Source organism: Lissotriton helveticus, chromosome 4_1 (assembly GCF_964261635.1).
Source record: "Lissotriton helveticus chromosome 4_1, aLisHel1.1, whole genome shotgun sequence".
Classification (NCBI taxonomy): Eukaryota; Metazoa; Chordata; class Amphibia; order Caudata; family Salamandridae; genus Lissotriton; species Lissotriton helveticus.
This window is the reverse complement of record NC_136063.1, coordinates 1,916,586,423-1,916,607,298: the sequence shown is the minus strand read 5'-3', so window position 1 is coordinate 1,916,607,298 and position 20,876 is coordinate 1,916,586,423. Positions and strand designations below refer to the sequence as shown.

The following is a 20,876-nucleotide window of genomic DNA, read 5'->3' as shown; positions in this document are numbered from 1 at the left end:
AGGATTATCGATGTTTATGAGTCAAATTTCCACCGCTTCTTTGATTGAGTGCGGAGGTTTGCTCCGGCCCTAACACGTCATCCATCATATCCAAGCGCCTAACCTTGCAGTAAATGAACGGCGAGGCTGCTGTTTGTGCTGCTGAATTTTAAGGTGGCGCACACCGCCACGTCTTCGCCGCTCAGATTGCGCAGGCTGTAAAATGTAAGCGGGTTGAAGCACCATTTTTGCGACCTGATACGATATCTACACTCCAGCCGTGCCACCAGCAGCCATTCTTCCTAGAAGGATCCCGCTCTCACCTTGGCTTGCAGCAGCAGGATTTCCAGTGCAGAGTCTGTGGGACTCCGATCTGGCAGAGGTACGATTATGAATGCGGGAGGGAGGGGTGGGGGCCGGGGAGCGGCAGAGCACGACGGAGGAGAGCTGCAGCAGAGGGAGGGGGGGGGGGGGGGGAGGCGAGAGCGCGACGGAGGAGGGCAGAGGGAAGGGGGAGGCGAGCGGAGCCGAAAACACCACCACGTTTCTCCGAGGCAAGGAGAAAATGCCTCGGAGAAACGCACGGCCATTTTCGGATTCGGGGGCGTGTTTTGCTGTTTTGAGTGACAGACAACGTCACTGTCTAAAGAACAGCAAAACTTACGCCCCCAAATCCGAAAAAGACGGAGCCTATTCGGAGGGACGGCTCTCTCCTCCAATGGCTGGCCTCCGTTTAGGAAGCCAGCCAATGGAGGGAGAGCCAAAAAGAGGGAGGGATAAAGCAGCCCTCTTACTGACAATAAATCTCGGACTTCCGGTCTGCCGAAGGCAGACCGGATATTACCTCAACCTAAAAAAGCACAGTACAGCCGACGCGTTTCGTCCCAGTGCAGGACTTCTTCAGGGCGCTAAATAGAAACTTTAAGGTACCTTCATGGGTAAACGGGGGTATAAGAACGCTGTGCACGAGAAAAAGAAATCGTCTGACCGAATAGGTCAAGAATAATATAGAGGCCGTCCAGATACAAATCACGACTTCCAACCTTCAAAGCCATTAATTCCACTTCAAGCACTACCAGCCATCTCTACCCAATCATGGGCTGACACTTCCCAGCGCCTAGAGGCTGTCCTGTGCACGATGCCAGACAATAAGAAAATACAACTGTCCTTGTATACTTACGCACCATCTCTCTTGAGTTCCTGAGCAACCAACAAAACTAGGCGCGTTGTTTGGCCACGAAGATTGGGGGAGTAAGCTTCGCATCTCCCAACTATCGCTCTGGCATGGAATATGAAAGTACATTACAGACAAGCAGGGAGCACAAGAGGGGCTTTAGGGGCACTGGAAAGGGAGAGCAATACGGATGGGTGCGGATACTAGCCTAGGAGAGAATAAAACACAATATATGGTAAAATAATCAACGCCTTTGAAGACTGAAAACACGGAGAGGGAGGGAGTTTGTTTGTTTCTGTCTGTGGGGATGTAAACATTCCTTGTGTAATCTGACAGACTTAGGGACTCCTCACAATACCAAGTGAAAGCACCCGACTGTGCTGAACGAATTACCAAAAAATACATTTATATTGCCATGTCATAGTGCACTTCTGTCTCTTCTACGCACATGGATACAACATATATTGGTTTATATTGTTTTGTTCACTGACTGTTTGTCATGTCCTGATGTTTAATTATACCTAGGCTGGGGGTTTTAGGTTTACACCTATAATAACTGATAAAACCCCACTGAAAGATAAATAGCCCTCACCAGTGAAAACATATAAACACTGAAAAAACACCTGCACAACCACAAACTAAATGCCATTCAAAGAAAGGAAAAATAGAGTGAAAGAGAATTTTTTTTTCTCCCTTAAGGTGTCAATACAATGTAACTTTGTTATACAAGCTAGCAGTAAGGAAGACTGGCTAACATTATTCTGCTTGAGTTTTGTTCTTTAGGGATGCCACTAAAATGTTGTTTCTTCTTCCTTTTACTTTTTTCAGTTTTGTAGCCTTTGGTCTAAAGATGCAGGGTTTAGTTTCATGTTTTAGGTCTAGTTTAATTATTGTTTAAACTGTAGAGAATCACAAAATATCAAACTCATATTTAATATTTTGGCTGCATTTTATTCTTTCACTTATAGGTAAAATGGCTGGTTTCATAAAAATCTTTCCTAATATGTGTCATCAAATTTACCCACAGAGAATGGGTAAAAACCCTTAACACATCAGACCATAGTTTCTAGTGGGTCAGCATTGATAGTAGGTGAATTACCAACACCTCAGGAAAGCATTGAGCTCAGTGTCACTTGTAATGCTCTGCAAAAAAGGTTCTTTCCAAGTTCAACAAAGATTGGAGTGATATTGTTTGTATTTGCAGTGATTCAGCTACGTATATAAAAAAGTTATGTGATGGCCTGTCAAAATTGATACCCGAGCTGAAGTGATTTCCTGTAGGAGATCCTTGCCACATGTTAGATTATTTTTTATTTTATTTTTTTTAAACTTGTTTTTATTGGCATTTCGTTATCATAGCAGTACAGACCATGTAAGTAATCACATATGCTAGAGAACATAGGATTAAAAAAAATTCAAGGAGAAAGGAAAAGGCGCAAGCATGTGAATCAACATCACGGGGAGCATTAGAGTGGGTCTGCAGAGGCTGTACTGTGGTGGTGCCAAGTAACTGGGGGGACAGAACTCGGGGAAGGAGCATCTGGGCGTTTTCACGGGCATATCGAGAAGAGATGGGGGTAGGGCGTTAGAGGGGTCAAAGGCTCGTGCTTACAGTGGGCCGGGTTGCTAGAGGGCGGGAGTGTTGTGTCAGATTGAGCATCTGGCCAGATGCCCCGGGAGCAGGGTAGAAGTGTGGGACTGCGGGTCGCCAGCGTCCGGCACTAGTCGTTGTTTAGGGGCTGTAGGTTCGCGGGGTGGGGGGGGTCTGCCGGGGTGGGTGTAGATGATGGGGTGGGTGTGCTCGGGTCATCGGGGCGCTTCAGCTGTCGGAAACGATGCAATAGCATGGCCCATTCCATAGAGATGGGGTTTTTGCGGGCGCCCTTAGCTTCCTCCTCCCGCAGGGCGTCTTCTTCCGCCGCTGCCCATTTACATACTGCCCCTGTCCATGCTGCTGTGGGGGGGCCCTCTGATGACCGCCAGTGCATAGCTATACATCTTTTCGCTAGTAGTAACGCCAAGGATACGAAGCGCTTGTGTGCCGGGAGCTGTTTCGGAATGTGGAAAATGCCCAACGCGCTGGATTCCCAGGTGTCTAGGGTTGTGAGGCCCGTGAGGTCTTTCAGTGTGTCGTGTACCATCCGCGATAGGGGGTGGAGGTCTGGGCAGCTCCAGAACATGTGACGGAAATCTGCAGCTGGGGAGTGGCATCTGGGGCAGAGGAATTGAGTGGTGGGGTAGAATTTCTGCAGCCGCGCCGTCGTCAGGTACGCCCTGTGTAATATGTAATATTGGATGTTTATAAAACGGGCGTTCCGAGATGTATGTTTTGGGGCTTCAAGCGCCTTGTTCCATTCCGAGTCGTGTAACGGGCGCCCGATGTCCTCTTCCCAGGTGGTGCGCAAGGACACTAGGGGGGCATTCGAGAGTTCTCGTATCGCTTTATATAACCAGGTGATCAAATGGCGCCCTGTACCCATATGCAGGATTGCGTGTATAACTGGATGCTTGTCTGGTTCGCAGGTCTGGAGTTTGTGGTAAGGACGGAAACATTCGAGGAGCTGGCGATATCGGAGGAATTGACCGGGAGGGAGATCGAATTCGGCGACGAGACGATCGAAAGATTTAATCCGACCCTCCTCAAAGAGCGATTCCATGTCCGTAATGCCGCACCGTGTCCACTCGGCGAGCATGGGGGCTGGGAAGTATGAATCTGACCTGGGCCAGCCGATCAACGGGAGCAACGGGGAGTATGGGGTTGTCCTGGGACACATCCGGTGGACCCGGAGCATACACTGACGCGCCACTGAGACCTGTAGAGGATATGTGCGTCGCGGTTTAGTGCCCGGAAGAAGAAGACGGGTAAGCTCAGTTGTCATAATCCTACCCGTTGGGGTATTGGCCTCTTGTGTGTACCGGTCTGCTGTCCAGTACGACAGCCATTGGAGCTGGGCCGCTAGAAAGTAGGACTCGAAGGATGGGGCTCAGAGGCCCCCCTGGGTGGTGGGAAGCTGAAGGGTTTTCAGGGCTACCCTGTGCCGGCCCGATCCCCAAATTAGGGTACCTAGGAGAGAATTGAGGTCCTGGAAGAAGGACCTGGGTGGGACTACCGGCAAGTTGGTAAAGTGATAAAGGAGCCGGGGGAGCATTACCATTTTAGCCAGGGCAATGCGTCCTATCGGGGCCAGTGGGAGTCTGGTCCAGAAAGCAACTGTCGGTCGGAGGCCCGCGAGCGCCCTGCAGTGATTATCATTCTCCCGCTGACATCTTCGGAGGCAAAGTCGGACCCCCAGGTATCGGGGGGCATCTGTGGACCATGAGATCTTTTGCGTCCCCAGCCAGGTATCGCGGGGTGGCAGGTCCGGGTGAAAGGGATATACCGTGTATTTATCCGAATTCACTCGGAGGCCCGAGGCGTCCGCGAATTCAGTGAGCGCCGTCCATATGGGGGTGAGGTCGGCCGTAATATCCCGGACATAGATGAGGAGGTCGTCCGCGTACATAGACGCTGGGTGTGACTTCCGCGAGTGGGATGCCCCAGTTCAGACCATCTTGGCATAATCTGATCGCCAGTGGCTCGACTGCAAGTGCGAAGAGGAGAGGCGAGAGGGGGCATCCCTGCCTCGTGCCTCGCCGGACCTCGAACGCCGCCGAGATGTGTCTCCCAATCCAGACCCATGTGGACAGGTCGGTATAGAGGAGTCGCGTGTATGCCGTAAGTACTGGGCCGATATTGAGGCGATGGAGGACCGAAAAGAGGTATGGCCATTGGAGAGTGTCGAACGCCTTCTCTAAGTCCAGGATGAGGCAGGCGGAGCGAGGATATCTGTCCCGTACCTGGTCCTGAACATGGAAGACGCGGCGGATGTTCTGTGAGGTGTTTCTCCCTGGGACAAAGCCGCACTGGTCCTGGTGGACCAGCGGGCGTATGACCTGGGCGTATCTGTCTGCCAATACCTTCCCGAGGAGTTTGCAGTCTGCAGACAGTAAAGAGATGGGGCGATACGAGCCCATAAGATGGGGGTCCCGGTGTGGCTTTAAAAAGGTTACGATTCCAGATTCCCGTAATGAGCGGGGTAACACACCCTGATCGAGGGCCGTCGCGAACACCTGCGCCAGGCGTGGGATCACTAGAGGGGAAAAAGTCGAATAGTATTCTAGCGGGAAGCCGTCGAGACCCGGGGCTTTGTTGCGAGATAGGGTCCGTAGCGCCTGAGTAATTTCTGAAGCCGCTATTTTGGTGTCAAGCGCGAGTTTGTCGGCATCCGAGATCGTGGATAGTGGCAACGGGTCAAGGAAATGGGTGACAGATGATGGAGAGAGCGAGTTCGGAGCGCCGTACACCATGGTGTAATAGCGTTGGAACGCTTGGAGGATCTCTGCCTGGGAACGCACGAGTTCGCCCTCCGGGGTGACGATGTCTGTGATCGGTCTGGTTTCGGTGTCTTGTCGCGCCAGCCATGCGAGCATTGCACCGGTTTTGTCCCTGTCTCTATGGACTCTGGAGGCATGGGCCCTAAAATTATATTTCCGGAGATCGGCACAGGCAGCTTGGTAGGCTGACTTTGCTTCAGCTGTGAGCACAGCGTGTTCCTCCGAGGGATCAACTTGTTTAGTGAGTGTAGCTAGGCGCTGTTCCGTGGTTGTGAGTGCCTGTTCCAACGTGCGCCGGACCCCTGTGATTTGTTTAATACATTCCCCCCGTGCCACCACCTTGAACGCATCCCATTCTATCAGTGTCGAAGAAGCCGTGTTCGTGTTGTGCGTGAAGTAGTCCTGTATGCTGCGCGTGTGCGAGTCTTGGAACACCTGATCAGTCAAACATTCCCTAGGAAGTCGCCAGGTAGGGACTGGTGGGTGCGGGGGGGGCGCCAGGTGAGTCGCAGTAAGTGAGCGTCATGATCTGAAATGACCCGCCCCAGGTAGTCCGCAGAGACGACCGTAGGGAGGATCTGCGCTGAGCATAGAAACCTGTCAAGGCGGACCCGGAGGTTGTGAGGGATAGAGTGGAACGAATAAAGGTGGGTATGAGGATGTAAGTGTCGCCAAGCATTGGTGAGCGCCCAGTGTGTGGCCCAAGCACGGAACAACTCTGATTGTCGGGGGGCTGGGGAGCGTGGAGGGGGGGTGTGATCGGTCCAGGGAAGGGTCAAGCGTGCAGTTGTAATCGCCTCCTAAGATCCAGGGAATGGCAGTGAATTGGGCCAGGACTCCCGTAAGGTGATCCCAGAACTTATCTTGTTCAGAATTAGGGGCGTATATGCTGCCCAGGAGGATCCCTTGGCCGTCTAAGAGCCCCTTTAGTAGAGCGTATCTGCCCTCCTTGTCCACCACCCGCTTAAGTTCCCGGAAGGGGGTGCCTGGCCTAACCCAGATTAAAGCGCCGCGCGCAAATGCCGAGTAGGTCGTGGCACAGAACGTCCCGCGCCATTTAGCTTGCAGTCTGCCCAGTTCGGTGCTGTTAATGTGTATCTCCTGCAGGAGAGCAATCCCAGATGTCTTGCGCTTGATGTATGAGTAAACAGAATATCGCTTACTAGGCGTGTGAAGGCCCCGTACATTGAGTGTGAGGACATTAACGTCCGATCGTGGAGCTGCCATCAATCATAGGTCGTGTAAACACCTGAGAGCACCCAGGAGGCCCGGGGGAATGTGAAGTCGCATATCGTGTGCATGCCCATGCGCGCCTTGCTGCTGAGGGGAAGGGACAGGAACTGACAGGGGGGGGAAACTGTTGTAACAGGGGGCGGGAAACAGTCCCAATGCAGGGGATACATCACCGGAGGCGGTATATCCAAACTAGCGTCCCACTAGGGGAAGAATACAACAAGTAACTGCGGGGGTGGCAGCGTGTGTGTATGCGAGGCTGGGCGCTGATCGGGCTTTTGTAGGAGTGATGTATGTCTCGCGTGAGCCTTCATAGGAAGAGCGCTTAAGTAGATTCAGAGCACATTCAGTTAGTAAGGTGTTCACAAAGAGAATACAATCCAGTCATATATTACTCAGATGTGCTGGGTCGTCCATCCAGGATAGCGTCCATCATTTGCGTGATGACCAGGGGGGAAGAGGCCTGACAAATTCCCGACATCGTGCCATCACTGTCATGATCTTTTTCCGGAGTGAAGAGGTGTGGATTGCGTTCCAGGTCTGGTGCCAGGGGTGACGAGTGCAGTTCAACCACCGCTCTCAGGGCGTCTCGTCGTTCTTGCATGATCTGCGCTAAATCAGGTGATCTCGAGGGGGAGGATCCTTGGCTCTTGGAGGGGTTCGCTGGGGGGTGCTTCAAACCACGTCTCCTAGATCTCCGTGAGCGACTGTTCTGGTCCCGTTGGGACTCCCGCCCTGGGTAGTAATGGGCAGTGGAGCTCAGCCCAATCTCGCGCCTCCTCGGCCGTGTCGAAGAAGATGGCTCTACCCTTGTGGAAGACCTTGAGGCGGGCTGGGAACAGCAAGGAATACTGGACATCGTTTGCGCGGAGGCGCCGTTTGACCTCGAGAAATGTGGACCTCTGCTGCTGAACCCCTCAAGCATAATCCGGGAACACCATGACATGCTGATCCTCCACCTGCAATGGGCCCGCTGCCCGGGCCGCGCGGAGCACTGCGTCACGGTCACGGAAATGAAGGAACTTGGCCAACATGGGTCTAGGAGGGAAGCCTGGTCTCGGCTCTCGGGATTGGACCCTGTGGGCTCGTTCGATGGAGAAGAACGCCGAGCGCTCCGCCTTGGGGGTGAAAGACCTGGTCCAGGACTCCATATAGTTCAAGGGGTCTGAGTTCTCAATTCCCTCCGGAAGTCCCAGGACGCGGATGTTACAGCGTCGCGATCGCCCCTCTAAATAGACTGTGCGCTCCTCGAGGGTCGCCACGCAACGCAGGACCTCCTGCAGATCCGTCCCCTGCGCCTTCATGGCGGGTTGTAGGTCGGTCAAAATCTTCTCCCCTTCCGTCACTCTGTCCGCCAGTTTGCGGTGATCGTCGCGGACCAAGCTGATGTCCGTCGAGAGGGTGCCCAAACGTTCCTCCATCGATAGTCGGGACATCTCTATGGCTGTAAGTACCTGGTCCAGCTTCGCCGATAAGGTGGGGTCCGTTTGTGGCGCGTGGGATTGCGCCCAGGTCCGGGTGTGTGGCATATTCTCGGGGGCCGTTTCAGGGACGGTGGTCGCCTGCGTGCCCCTAGGTTTCCCCATGCTGATGGCTGGTGGGGCGCTGTGAGTTAGTGAGGGCAGGGAGCGGGGGGCCCCTCAAGGAGGGGTCTCTCAGGCAGACCCTCGTTAGGGGAGGATGCGAGGTCACAGCAGGTGCAGGGTGGCCAAGGGCTAGCCCACCAGGGCCTGGACTCCTTGAAGGGTGATGCAGGAGCGCAGGTCGCGGGGTCTCCTTGGTGGCTGTTTTCGTTGTGGGTGCCGGCGGTTCAGCCCCGGCGGTCCCCGCAGCGGGGGAGGGGCACGTCTCTGGCTGCTTCGGTGGGGCCAGGTGGTTGCAGCAATCGTGTGGCAGGAAGGAAAGGGGGGGGGCGATCCGGCCCTCCCATGAGCAGGTAGCAGGAGTGTGTGGGTGGCGCGCGGTGAACAGGGGCTCCAGGAGTACAGCTGGGAGCTCCTTAGATGCCGTCCCTCTCAGCCGAGTATGGGCGCCATGTTGAGGTCAGGCACAGTCGGGGAACAGGCGTCAGATGCCAGCGGGGGGGCGCCCCAGTCATGCAGGTAGTCCCCGCTCCGCGCTCACCTCCGGCGATGGGCGTTGCAATGTCAGCAGGCTTCGTGGGCTGCCCGGTGCGGCCACCGGGGGCCGGGACGCAGCAGGGGTGAGCCCTGGGAGTGTGTGGGCGGCTCCCGTAGTCGGGGGGGGTGTCGTAGTGGCGGGGCAGAGCAGCACCAGCCCCCGCAGGTCTCGCCGCTCGATCTGGGCAATCCGCCGGCAGCCGTCTCACTGCTGTACGCAGGGGGCCGAGGGGAGAACAGTGTCACCGGGCCGCGGCCGCCATCTTAGGTCTAGGCGCGCGGCTCCGTTGGAGGCAGTCAAGGGGGAAATCCGTCCCCCCCAGCGTCGGCAGAGACACTGTGGCCGCGCTCCGGTATGCAGGGGTGCTCCGGTTAGCAGTGTGGTGTTGTGGGGCTCACGGCGATCCTCGGGTCTGGGTGAGCGTCAGCCCGATCGCGGAGCCTCAGCAAAACACGGCCGCCATCGTGGCTTGCTTAGCCACGCCCCCCTTGCCACTTGTTAGATGGTATGCTGAAAGCATCTTTACCATCTTTAGAGTTAATGAGGGATGCTATTGACTTTTTAGTCCATTCTGGTGCACTGTTTTCTTATGCACAGGAACTAAAACAAAAATATTTATCATTTTGTTCTTAATGTGGCATCAAAGAAAGAGTCATCCCAACAGTGTCCCTTAGCTGATGGTTTTCAGCCCAATGGGCTATGAATGCTGAGAGGGGCTTTTCACAGAAGATTACATGGGAAGGAAAGAGCGAGCGCACATGACCCAAAGACTCACTGAAGAAGTATTGTATGGTGTACTACAATAAGATTAATTTGCAAACACTTTTTCTGTTGTTTTTAGTGGCGCGTAAATGTGTAACCACTGATAACAACTGTTTTTTAAGATATTGAAAACACTGAACAAAAAACACCAAAATTTACCAATAATAGAAACTGAAAATAGGACAGCCTAATTATACCTTTATGGATATGTTATAATTCACTGGCTTTTTGTCCTGTTCTGATGTCTCATTATACATTAATGTGTTATGTCATTGTGTACTTCTGTCTATGATTGTTTGATGTATTTTTTGTTTGGTATACAATGGGGTACGGTTTGTGTTAGTCTATATATGATTTCTTTTTTATGTTTTTGATGTATTGTCTACTGCCCTGATGAAGTTAGAATCCTTTTTTGAATGAAACGTGTTGTTTGGATGTCGCCATGTATGGAAAAATGCTTTTATGAATCAAAGGAAGAATACAAATATTTTGGAATAAAATTGAGAACTTGTGGACTACAATATTTCCGGTTGCACCATTCCACTTGCATACGCTCAGATGTTTATTAGCCTAGATAAAATCACTGGAGAGCTTCTGTAAATCTGAGAGAGATCTCTGTTTTACCGGTAGGTTTAGCACTTGAAAGAGGTAAAATATTTTAGCCAGAATAGACATTTTCAAGACTGCTTTGCGACCTACCCACGATAAGACATAATTATGTCAGGATCGAACACTAACTCCTGTCTTGCTGGCTAGATGTGCATAATTTCTTTTTGGGCACAAACCTTCAAGTCGGGCCAAAGTCTAATCTACAAATATGTCAGACAGTCTAGCCCACCGAAATGGGGTAAAATTATTTAGGCTCTATAGAAATTTGAACTCCCTACTTACATCCGTCTCTAGGATTTATGGAGGTTGACTTTAAGACCAAATTCTGTTGAAAAGTTTTTTAATTCTCGCCTGTTTGATCAGTTGGGGCAAAACTTTAAATCAGGTTAACTAGCCTGCAGGCTAACAAATTAGTGACCATTTTGGAGCCGATATTTAGAAGCAATAATAGGCAATATGAAAAGCATGAAGCAAAGGTCGCTCCTTGGTTTCAAGCTGACCAAGATTGCGGTCTTAGATACCAAGGCGAAATCTTGCCCATTTCAGAGCTCATACTATGTACCTCTGTAAGTAGGTGGGCCAGTTGGGTTGCTAAGATTGTATGAAACGTGGGAGCAGAGACATGGGGGCCAGGGGCTTTAGAAGTCCTCAGGCTTCTAATGGCTCTCAGAACCTCTTCTCTTGTGAGTGGAGTTTGTGTATAAAGTAAAACAGTAAAAAACATTAATATATGCATTTCGGGACATATCACACAATATTAATGAACGGTGTAATGCCATTCTATATGAAGTTTTTTTATGTTAAATTTAATAAATGGATAAAATGTATCAAAGGTCTACCTTGGCTGCAACCAACAAGTAAATGTCACTCACAGTGGGGATCTAATAGCATTAGTTCTCCATCATATCTGCTTGGGATTCCTCCCAGCCACCCCACATTTTGCAATGTTTTTTGTGGACAGCTCCTAACCTCACATATCGGAATCTCAGGAGATGTGGAATCTTTCCATACCTTTCTTTAATACGAAGATGTGCTGACTTCCTCCAGTCCTGTGTAAGGGAGATTTTTCTCATCTCCTGTGAAACTCATCATCCAGTATGTTTAATAAAACTATCTTAGGGTGCAGATCGATCGGCCAGTTCAGTATGGCACAGAATATGCAAATGATCCCCTATTAGAAATGGGACTACCACTGGACAGGCCCAGATCATATGTAGGAAGTCTATTACTACAGCCCATCTCAAGCAATCGGGCTCCAAAAGCACACAATCTTGCAGTATATTCTGTGTAGATATTTGAATATCAGGCGAAGCCCGTTTTCAAATGTCTCTTCCTATGGGGAACATTAGTGTGTATCTTCACTCCTCATCATCAAGAGGCCCAATGTAGGTTTCCAACTTTCTTCTTAGTTTATTTACAACAGTGCTATTTGCCCCACCATAGTAAAAGGAAGCAACATCCAGACATGTGTATCTCTACTGGCGCCATCCAGCACTGGGTGATATTATTGGCCCAAGCCACTTCCCCAACATGATGATGTCGGATCCCAGGTATTTCATACTGCTTATACTACTCAGATCCTAGTCTCGTCCACTCAGGCTCCTCAACTCTCCATGAGGCATAAAGGATAAATTCTCATCTTAGACTAAGTAACCTTCAGCACAGAGTACTAGCCAAACAAATATACTGTCTGCACTAAAGGGTTGTTTAACAGATTAGTAGGTGGTCAGCATAGATCGATATTTTATCGTACAGGTGTTATGACCTCCCTGAACCCATCAATTATCTCCGACTGATGGACCGAAGGTTCAATTGCAATTGAGAACAATAAAGAGGATGGGGGCATTCCTGTTGCACCTTCATCTCCAATGTGAACGAAGATGATGAAGTCCCTCTGACCCCTATTTGGGCACTGAGCCCCGTGTATAGTATACAGGTGTAAGCCATGAAATAGGTTCTGAAGCCTATAACTCTTAAAGCATAAAAATGTAATTGCTGGGGATACTATCAAAGGTTTTTTCGAGGTCAATGAGAACGGTGCAAAAGGAATGTTTAACCTATGATCCAGAGATAGCACATTGAAAGCCCAGCAGAGTTTTTGTCCGGTTGCTCAGTATGACATAAAGCAACTTTTGTTAGGGTAATTAAGAGCATTTATTACCGTGGTGAGGCGAGTTACCAGAATCTTTGCTAGGATTTTTGTTTCTGTGTCTCATAGCTAGATACAGCAATATGAATCCTGCCTTTCACAGCGGGTTGCCTGGTTTTAGGATGTTGACTATATGTGCCTCATATAGTTATGGTGAGATTTTTAAGAGTGGTTGCGCCAGCGAGGTATTAATAAAATTCTGTTGGTAATTCCCTGGAACCTGGGGATTTACCGGAGAAGATCTGTTGAATGAGATGTAGGGGTTGTCGCAATGGGCAGACCTGATCTATTACAAGTGTAGTCAACCAGACAGGCTACTGAAGTCTCCACCCAGTACGTTATGGCGGGCGGCCCTTCCAGAAGGATCAATCCTAATAAAGAAGCTCTTGCATAATGGTGGTGGTTCATAAACATAACAAATTGTAGGGTGTTGGTCATAGAGGGTGCTTTCAATTATCACATATCTCCCCTCAACATCCCTCCAAATGTCGGTTAGAACAAACAGATGGTGCTTATTTATAAATATTGCCGCTCTCTCCCCCCCCGTCAAATCCAGAGAGAGCCACTGTAAACAAACATCAGTCAGCAACAAAAAACACACATTACATTTTTCTTTTGTATTAAAAAATTATCCGCTCATTTGGCAGTACGAAGAATTGTCGCTCTTTGATTCTGACCCTGGAGGGAAACAGTAACCACTATTAAATCCCTACTAACTGCACCCCTTCCTCTCAATACTTCGTAACATGAAGCATCTGTCTTAGAATTACCTCCCTCCTCAACCTCCCCAACAAAACAATGAAGACAAAACCAAGAAAACCAAAAAGAGAGTATATGGTTAAACGGTGTGTATGCCGCTCTTGCACTTGGCTCCAAATGAGTTTAAGAAGGTAAGGAAGGAGCCTTCACCCCCTCTCACACACTTGGGGCGGCTACATCTCCAATACCCAGTTTGTGGATCTCAATCAGGAAAGGGAGTGGGAGGAAGACACCCCTAATCTTATTTCATTGTGCTACTTACTCTCCAGCTGAAGACAGTTCAACTACATTATCTGTATATAGCTCCCAGTGTATGTATCTACATTCCAGAGGATCATCTTTCTTGGTGACAAACGTCTGGCTCAGAGTCAGAGATCACAGAATCGTCAGAAATGGTCCATAGTTAGAGTGTCCTGCCCTGATGGTGACAACACTTACCCCTTGAATGTAAATTCCCCCTCCTTCAGTCATTCCGGTCTCCGGAGGAGGGTAGGGGGTTGGATCCAGACCTCAATGTTTTCTCTACCCATCAAAAGTTTCCCGAGGGGGTTTCAAGGAAGGTATCATGAAATAATACTTTCAATTTGGTGGGGTAAATCAGCATATATCTAAGGCTGATTGTCCTCAGTTTCTTCTTTACTTCATAAAAAGACTTTTGAGCTTTCTGTTAGGTTATGTTGATTTATATAGCGCACTAATCACCCGAGAGAGAATCCAGGTGCTTGGACAAGTGCGTAGGTGTGTGCTTCCTAAGTTGTTTATAACTAGAGCGAGGTATGCAGCTTCTTGCAGAACTTAAGTGAGGAGGAGGCTCTAATGCGTTGAGGGAGGTCATTCCATGTCTTCGGTGCGATGTAGGAGAATGTGCGAGCTCCGACTTGCGGGGATTGTGTGCGAGGGAGAATGAGGCAAAGCATAGGAGTCTGATAGGTTGGTGAAAGTGAACAAGTCTTGTGAAGTCTGGGAAGATCAAAATGTGTTGGGATTCATATTCCACTGTTCCCTCCAACCTGCCCACCGCCAGAATTTCAGCTTTATCTTTATACTTTAAAGTCTGCTCAATAATTTGACATTGGGTGCTTTCTCTGCTGGGATGTGTTCCCAGATCCATCCTTCAAGGAGTCAGGGGTGGTCTCCTGCGCCAATGTTCTCTGGCAAGCCACAAAAGTAAAGGTAATTCTGATGTGTGCTACTTTCTGCATTTTTAGTTCTTAGCTCCAGGGATTTTGTCACTTCACTCAAACTGCCAATTGTTTGTTTCTCATCTTTGAGGGCCTCTGTAATCACCAGTATTCAGGTTTCTGTTTCTGTGATCCTCTATACCGCTCAATGAACATCCTGTCTGAGTAGGGTTACATCTGGTCATACTTCCTGAATCCTGGACGTCAACATTTCCTTTGAGGATTGTATGGCTTGCAAGATTTAGGTAAGTGGAGTGGGGTTCTCAGGAGGCGCTTACAAGGCAACATGGAGACAAACCAATGCTGAATGTCAAGAACCATCCCCAGATGAAGGGCCTTGCCCGAAATGCATTGGGTTCCCCAATATACAAATACATTGATAAAAACCTGATAATGTAGTGTGAAATGCATTGTTGGAAATAATAAAAAAAGAATAAAGAAAAAGAATGAAAGAAAACTGAAACTTAATCACCCAATGATAAATTGATTTACTTACACAAAGAATCATAGGAGTGTCTAATGGGGACGTTTTGACCTTCTTGGAAAACGCTTTTTGTTCTCATATTATAGCACACCTCTCAATCAGGAGGGGATACCCAAAGGCACCCAAACAATTGATTAAAGTTAACTGATTCTTAAACTTAGAGCAAATAGGAATGCAACTGTCTTCTTATTGTTCTGAGGAATAAGCCCAGTCAATGCAGTTGTTCCCACCCTGCGCAACTCCGTCTAGGTGACGGGGTGAGATGAATTCACGCTAGCAAATTTGTCACGGTGCCCTGGCAGGAGCTCAGCAAAATCAAAGGGATGATGGACGGAGTGTTGAACATTGCAAGCACTCACCCCCAGTCAACTGATCTGGGTTTAATCCATCATCATTCTTTAGCTCACTCCGCCACCCCAGTTCAGACATGGCCAAATGCAAATCGGTCAGACCCTATGCCTCATGAGAACAGTCAAGCCCCAACTGCCAAGCCATGTCTTCCCTGGAACGGAAACAAGCTTCCTGGGACTGGTTTCTGGCTAATCAGCCGTCATTAGCCAGACTAGCTTGAATCCAGTGGCAAAGTGAGCAAGGGACCCACGTCTGGGCATACCCTGCCAACTTAAGGCAAACAAAGCAAAACCAAAGGGGATGATGGACAGAGTGTTGAACATTACAAGCACTCACCCCCAGTCAACTGATCTGGGTTTAATCCATCATCATTCTTTAGCTCACTCCGCCACCCCAGTTCAGACATGGCCATATTCAAATCAATCTGACCCTGTGCCTCAAGGGAACAGTCCAGCCAAAAATGCCAAGCCATGTCTTCCCTAGGCAGAAAACAAGCATCCTGGGACCGGTTTCTGGGTAATCAGCCGTCATTAGCCAGGCTAGCTTGAATCCAGTGGCAAAGTGAGCAAGGGACCCACGTCTGGGGATACCCTGCCAACTTAGTGCAGACAAAGCAAAACCAAAGGAGCTCAGCATGGATTCTTCTTCGGCTTTGTAGTCTATGAACGTGCTCCCGATGTGACACTAGATGTCACTCTGCGTCAAAGCTCCTGTATCCAGTCTTCCTCAGACCAGAAACCTTCTCTCTGGCTCAAGGTGGCACGAGCAGTCCCCACTCCCTGCCAGAGAAGATTATCAGAAGGAACAAGGAGTCCAACGAAAGTCAATACCCTGGTCTCTTATTGCTGGCACCTAGACAGGACTCGGTGCGAGACTCAATAGTCAGAATCCTAGAACCATATGGTATCATATATCCTGGATATCGTGGCCAAGCCCTGGTGTGGAATGGGCTCAGTTACTGCCTTCCTCAGTCTGTGGTGGTGTTAGTAACTCAATGAACTTTGTGTCATCTTGTCCTGCCCAGCCGCAGGTGAATGATGGGGGGGCAAGGGTGTTTGGAAGTGGACAAATTCCCCCATTACAATTTCCACTAATACCCCTACAGAAGCTTGATGGGGTAGAGGGAAGAAAGTCATTGCTGTGCGTCACAGCATCCTCTTAGTTCAGGAAACTGTTTTGTCTAGGTAGGCCCTCCTCACACTCATATTGAGACGGCGGGCCAGGAAAGGATGCTTATTCACCAGAGACCGTCCCCAATCAAACGCAGATGCCTCCAATCAATCGTTCCCACAGTGGGGCAGCATCTGGATCAAGCCTCCCTTACATCTGTGGGAAGGTGGGGTCTTGGAGGGGAGCCTGACAGGATGAAATAGGGCACAGTCTGCAGCTCTGGGTAAGGTCCTCCATCTAAGCCAGAACAGTGGGAGACTGAGGTCATCAACAGCCTCTCTCAGGAAGGGGAATCACAGAGGAAGGTACACTGTGGCGTCTCCCGAGCGTGGGCTCCCTCATGCCACATCACCCAGCCTCTGATGATTTTCTCATCACTGGAGGCTCACTATCCAAGGCTCTTCTTCTCTTTAATAGAGTCCCCGTCAATGGCAGAGCGGTCACAACTACCAGGGCACATCCCCCTCCCAATACCTTTCACTGTTTTTTAGGATTTCATTATATTAATGTGGAGCTCAAACGGAGAGCAGCCACAGTTTTGCACAAGTATCTTAACATTTTGAATTTAAGCTTATGCAATTAGAGATTTGTTGACCCTAGGTAATTTTCTCTAAATTTAGGATTAGTTGGCTCGGCCTAGTACAAGTGCCACTAAAATGCATCAAATTCTCAAAGCATCACATCCTCAGAATCTCCTAACTGATATTTGACTCCTGGTATATACGGTCGTATTTGCGAAATTCTCAGTTTACAAGAAGCTTGCTAGCCTTATTCCCTCCCACATGACATTTAGCCACCATCCTTGTAAAAATATAATAAGCCTTTTCCTGCTCTAAAGAAGTTGCCCCTGTATGTTTGTTAAATATTGCCACGTCCTTTTAGGTCTCGCTTCCTCTTTTATGTTTGTGTGCAGGCACACTATTAATGTGTTCCTCATATGTTTGATAAGAGTTGCTTCTTCTATCACGCACACCTAATTACGGTTTTCAGTGCTTCCTACATCACCATGTTACTCAGCTTCCCTGTGTCACTTGGAGTGATCTATTATAAGTTCCTCACCCACATTGTTGTAATGAATAAAGGGCCATTTCACATAGATTTGTTAAATGTTCATTGGCCTCAAGAACAGCACCAATCCCCATGGGCCAGTTCATCATGCCAATAACCGTGAAGTGATCCAACAACATCTGCTGACCTCGCTAGGCTTTCGCCATCAGATTTAGAAGTCTTTTGGTTACAAGAATATAACTTAGTCTTGGAGAGGTATTGTGCATATGAGGAAATGTGAACGGCCTACAGTTAAAAGGGTGACAATATCTCCACATATCAATCAGTCCTAGGTATAAAAAATTTCCCATCAGCTGTCCAGATCTTCACATTTAGCATTTGAGAACTATTTGATATTCCTCAAGATGGGATATGTGTCCCTGCAATCATTCACAATCAACTTGTCAAGTCATGTTCTCTTCCACAGTATGTACTCTATCCCCCAACTCAAACACATCTCTTTTAATGACTTGGAGGTTGCTCTAATTTCAGGCAGGATATCTCAGTCAGGACCTTATGCTCTGCCGAAACCAAACAGGCTGCTGTTCCCTGGGTGCTCAGAACTTGGCAGGGCATTCTGTCATAACTACCAGGTACTGATAGTGACTTGCCCCACATTAGAGCTACCTCCGGCTTTTCCTTAAAATCTTCAGTACAAATGTATTCATGATCCTTTAACTCCACAGTCCCGCTTAATGTTTTCCTCATCACCAGGAAGCCCATTCCTTGGGTAACATCACTGTTAACTAAAATCACAAATCAAGTCTGGTTTTGCAGACAGGAAACCTGCTAGACATCAGTTAAGGATACACAACAAAATGGGTGAGAGGCTGCCTCCTCAACCACAGCCCCAAAATAGCTCACAGCAGAACCCATGTTACTGCTACTAAACTCACCTGGAGCAGACTATGCTTGGACATTCAGCTACAGCCCTACTGCAATGGGCTTGATTGCACAGGGATACTTAAATCTGTGCTTCACAATCACTTCATGTTCTGCCCGCCCTTACAACCTGTGGTGGCTCCAGTGCCTCTCCTCGTTTCGAAACAGAAGAAATACAAGGCAACCAACTGCCTATTTTGAATCTTTATCTTGGACACCTATCAACCTCCTCAATTCTCTTCTACATGGTGCACTGGTCTGAGCGGTGAACACCCATCGCATCGCATGCGTATACGTCGCATGATGTCACAGCGCACGCGGCGTTACGACGCCTGCATTCACGACGCTACATCGTGGGCGTCATCACATCGCGGGGGCTTTTACAATGCAGGGACGGCGGGACACGGGTACGGTGAACTTTAGTGGAGGGGGTGTTTTAGGCTTTTGGGCTAGGGCTTAGGGTTAGGAGTGGAATATGGGGGTGTTTTAGGCTTTAGGGCTAGGGCTTAGGGTTAGGGTTAGGAGTGGAATATGGGGCTGTTTTAGGCTTTGGGGCTAGGGCTAGGAGTGGAATATGGGGGTGTTTTAGGGTTTAGGGCTAGGGCTTAGGGTTAGGAGTGGAATATGGGGGTGTTTTAGGCTTTAGGGCTAGGGCTTAGGGTTAGGAGTAGAATATGGGGGTGTTTAGGCTTGGGGGCTAGGGCTTAGGGTTAGGAGTCGAATTTGGGGGTCTTTTAGGCTTGGGGGCTAGGGGGCCAAATCGCGCATATGTGGGATTACGTATTTCGATGAACTTGGGCTTTAAGGGGTGTTGCGGCATCTCGTAGATATTTACATCTAAGAGGATGGAAGGTGAATGGATCAAAAAAGAACTGCCCTCTTTCGTTGCTTTTATCAGGTTGCTTTGCGGGGCCGTAAGGTAGGTTTTTGCGGTGTGATTGAATGCGTAGTCGTAGTGTGCGATCAAAAAGTAATTTGCATGCGTGTGAATGCAAGTACGATGTCATGGTTTGCGTGGTTAATGTGTGCGATGTAATGGTGTGTGCGATGTGAGGAATGCGATGTAATGGTGTGCGTTGTGCTTGTTTGCGTTGAATCGTCATACATCCGTCTGAGCAGAACCTTACGGATATATTAATGTGCAAAATTGTCCTTAGGTCTGAGGGAAGCTCTCAAAAGAATAAAGTACAATGTCAAATACTGGAGCGTTAACTAATCAGTAGGGCGTGTGTTTAACTATGAAAAATTAACTACAAGCTGGTTTCTTTGTTTTTAAATACATAATCAAGACACACTATAGTTTGAGCTCATACATATATCCAGAGAATGGCAGACATTCTAAGCAGCATATGGGTTCCAATATAACTCACAGTTTTTTACAAAGATATTTTGCTCTTGCACATTTGGTTTGATTTGGTTTGTCACATATTAAATGTGGCTTACTACCAAGCAATACTGAATTTACAACTTGGCAAAATACAATTTTACTCAAAATGACTATTTTACCAAAGTAAACAGGCCATGTTTTGAGAACTTGCAAACATGTATTTTTTATTTTTACCTTCGGAGTTATGTGCTGATTTCCTGTGCTTTCGACAATAAAGCCTGTGAATAAAGCAGTTGTAAATTTATTGAGACAGTTTTTAAAGCAAAGCTTTTAGTTTAGTCCCAAAAAAAGAAAAAAAAGAAAAAGACACTGCATATTCTCACTCTGTTACTACAAATCGCTTGTATCAGCTTCATTAGCTACAGGGATGGCCATCACTTTGTCTATCAAAACAACTTCTACAGTCATTTAAATTACAAGGAAGTCACTTTGTATATTAAACGTTTAAAAGCATGAATTGCAGGCATGGCACAAAAATGAAGTGACTTACGAAAAGTGATGTTGAATGAAAAGAAATGTTTTGCAAAAGATCCTTACATGTAAACACCTTCTGATGCTTTTTCCTTGATTTGGGCCTTATCATGCAATGCACAGTAGTAATGATATGTCTTTTGACACGTTTTCACCTCACATCCTATTGTTGCTCCTGGACAGTGACATAATGAGCACATCTGTAAATTGGAGAAAGAAAACAAACATGGAAAGCTATCAGGAGACACGTCTCATTCCAACTAAAGTAGACATCTATTCAATCGCTGCAAAGATGACATTCGGTATGACGGTATCAAACTGATTGCAATTTACATAATTTCTATGTGTACATCATCCAATGCTGCAACAACAGATTTGCTGAGCCAGGGTCTGTCTAAAAAGCAAAAATGGAGAAATCCAACTCAGAACCAGGAATCTTGTACATTTTAACAGACAACTGAAATGGTTTGGTAGCTGACATTAGTACAGGGCATGTTCAGTGACTGTTACGGCCTCTCCGCCATACAGATTAAGGTCTTGTGTGTCTTTAATTTTCTCATTTAAGTAGCAATGGTTTATTTTTAGAGACTCATTGAGGTGTGGATATATGGATTTTCGTGTTCAAAGACCAAATCCTGACATCTTCACATCTTCAAGATGAATTACACACATTTATTAGGGGAATAGGGGCTGCAGGGGCATGTGTATGTGTTATCACTGTTTAATGTGATCATGATGGTATC

General features: G+C 48.2%; 1 protein-coding gene across 7 annotated transcripts in view; it reads right to left on the bottom strand.

The window, feature by feature from the left end:
* Window positions 1-20,876, bottom strand: part of PHF6 (PHD finger protein 6) — a 467,171-nt gene that overhangs the window by 357,799 nt on the left and 88,496 nt on the right. For all 7 annotated transcript variants that reach the window (XR_013610659.1, XM_078688560.1, XM_078688565.1 and 4 more), the window contains exons 4-5: window positions 20,200-20,333; window positions 19,837-19,880 (exon numbers count right to left, since the gene is read on the bottom strand). Coding sequence is in view for 6 of the 7 variants with exons in the window: in XM_078688560.1 (XP_078544686.1) it covers window positions 19,837-19,880; window positions 20,200-20,333 (178 nt within the window). In the remaining variant the exon portion in view is untranslated. The remainder of the gene's footprint in view (window positions 1-19,836; window positions 19,881-20,199; window positions 20,334-20,876) is intronic.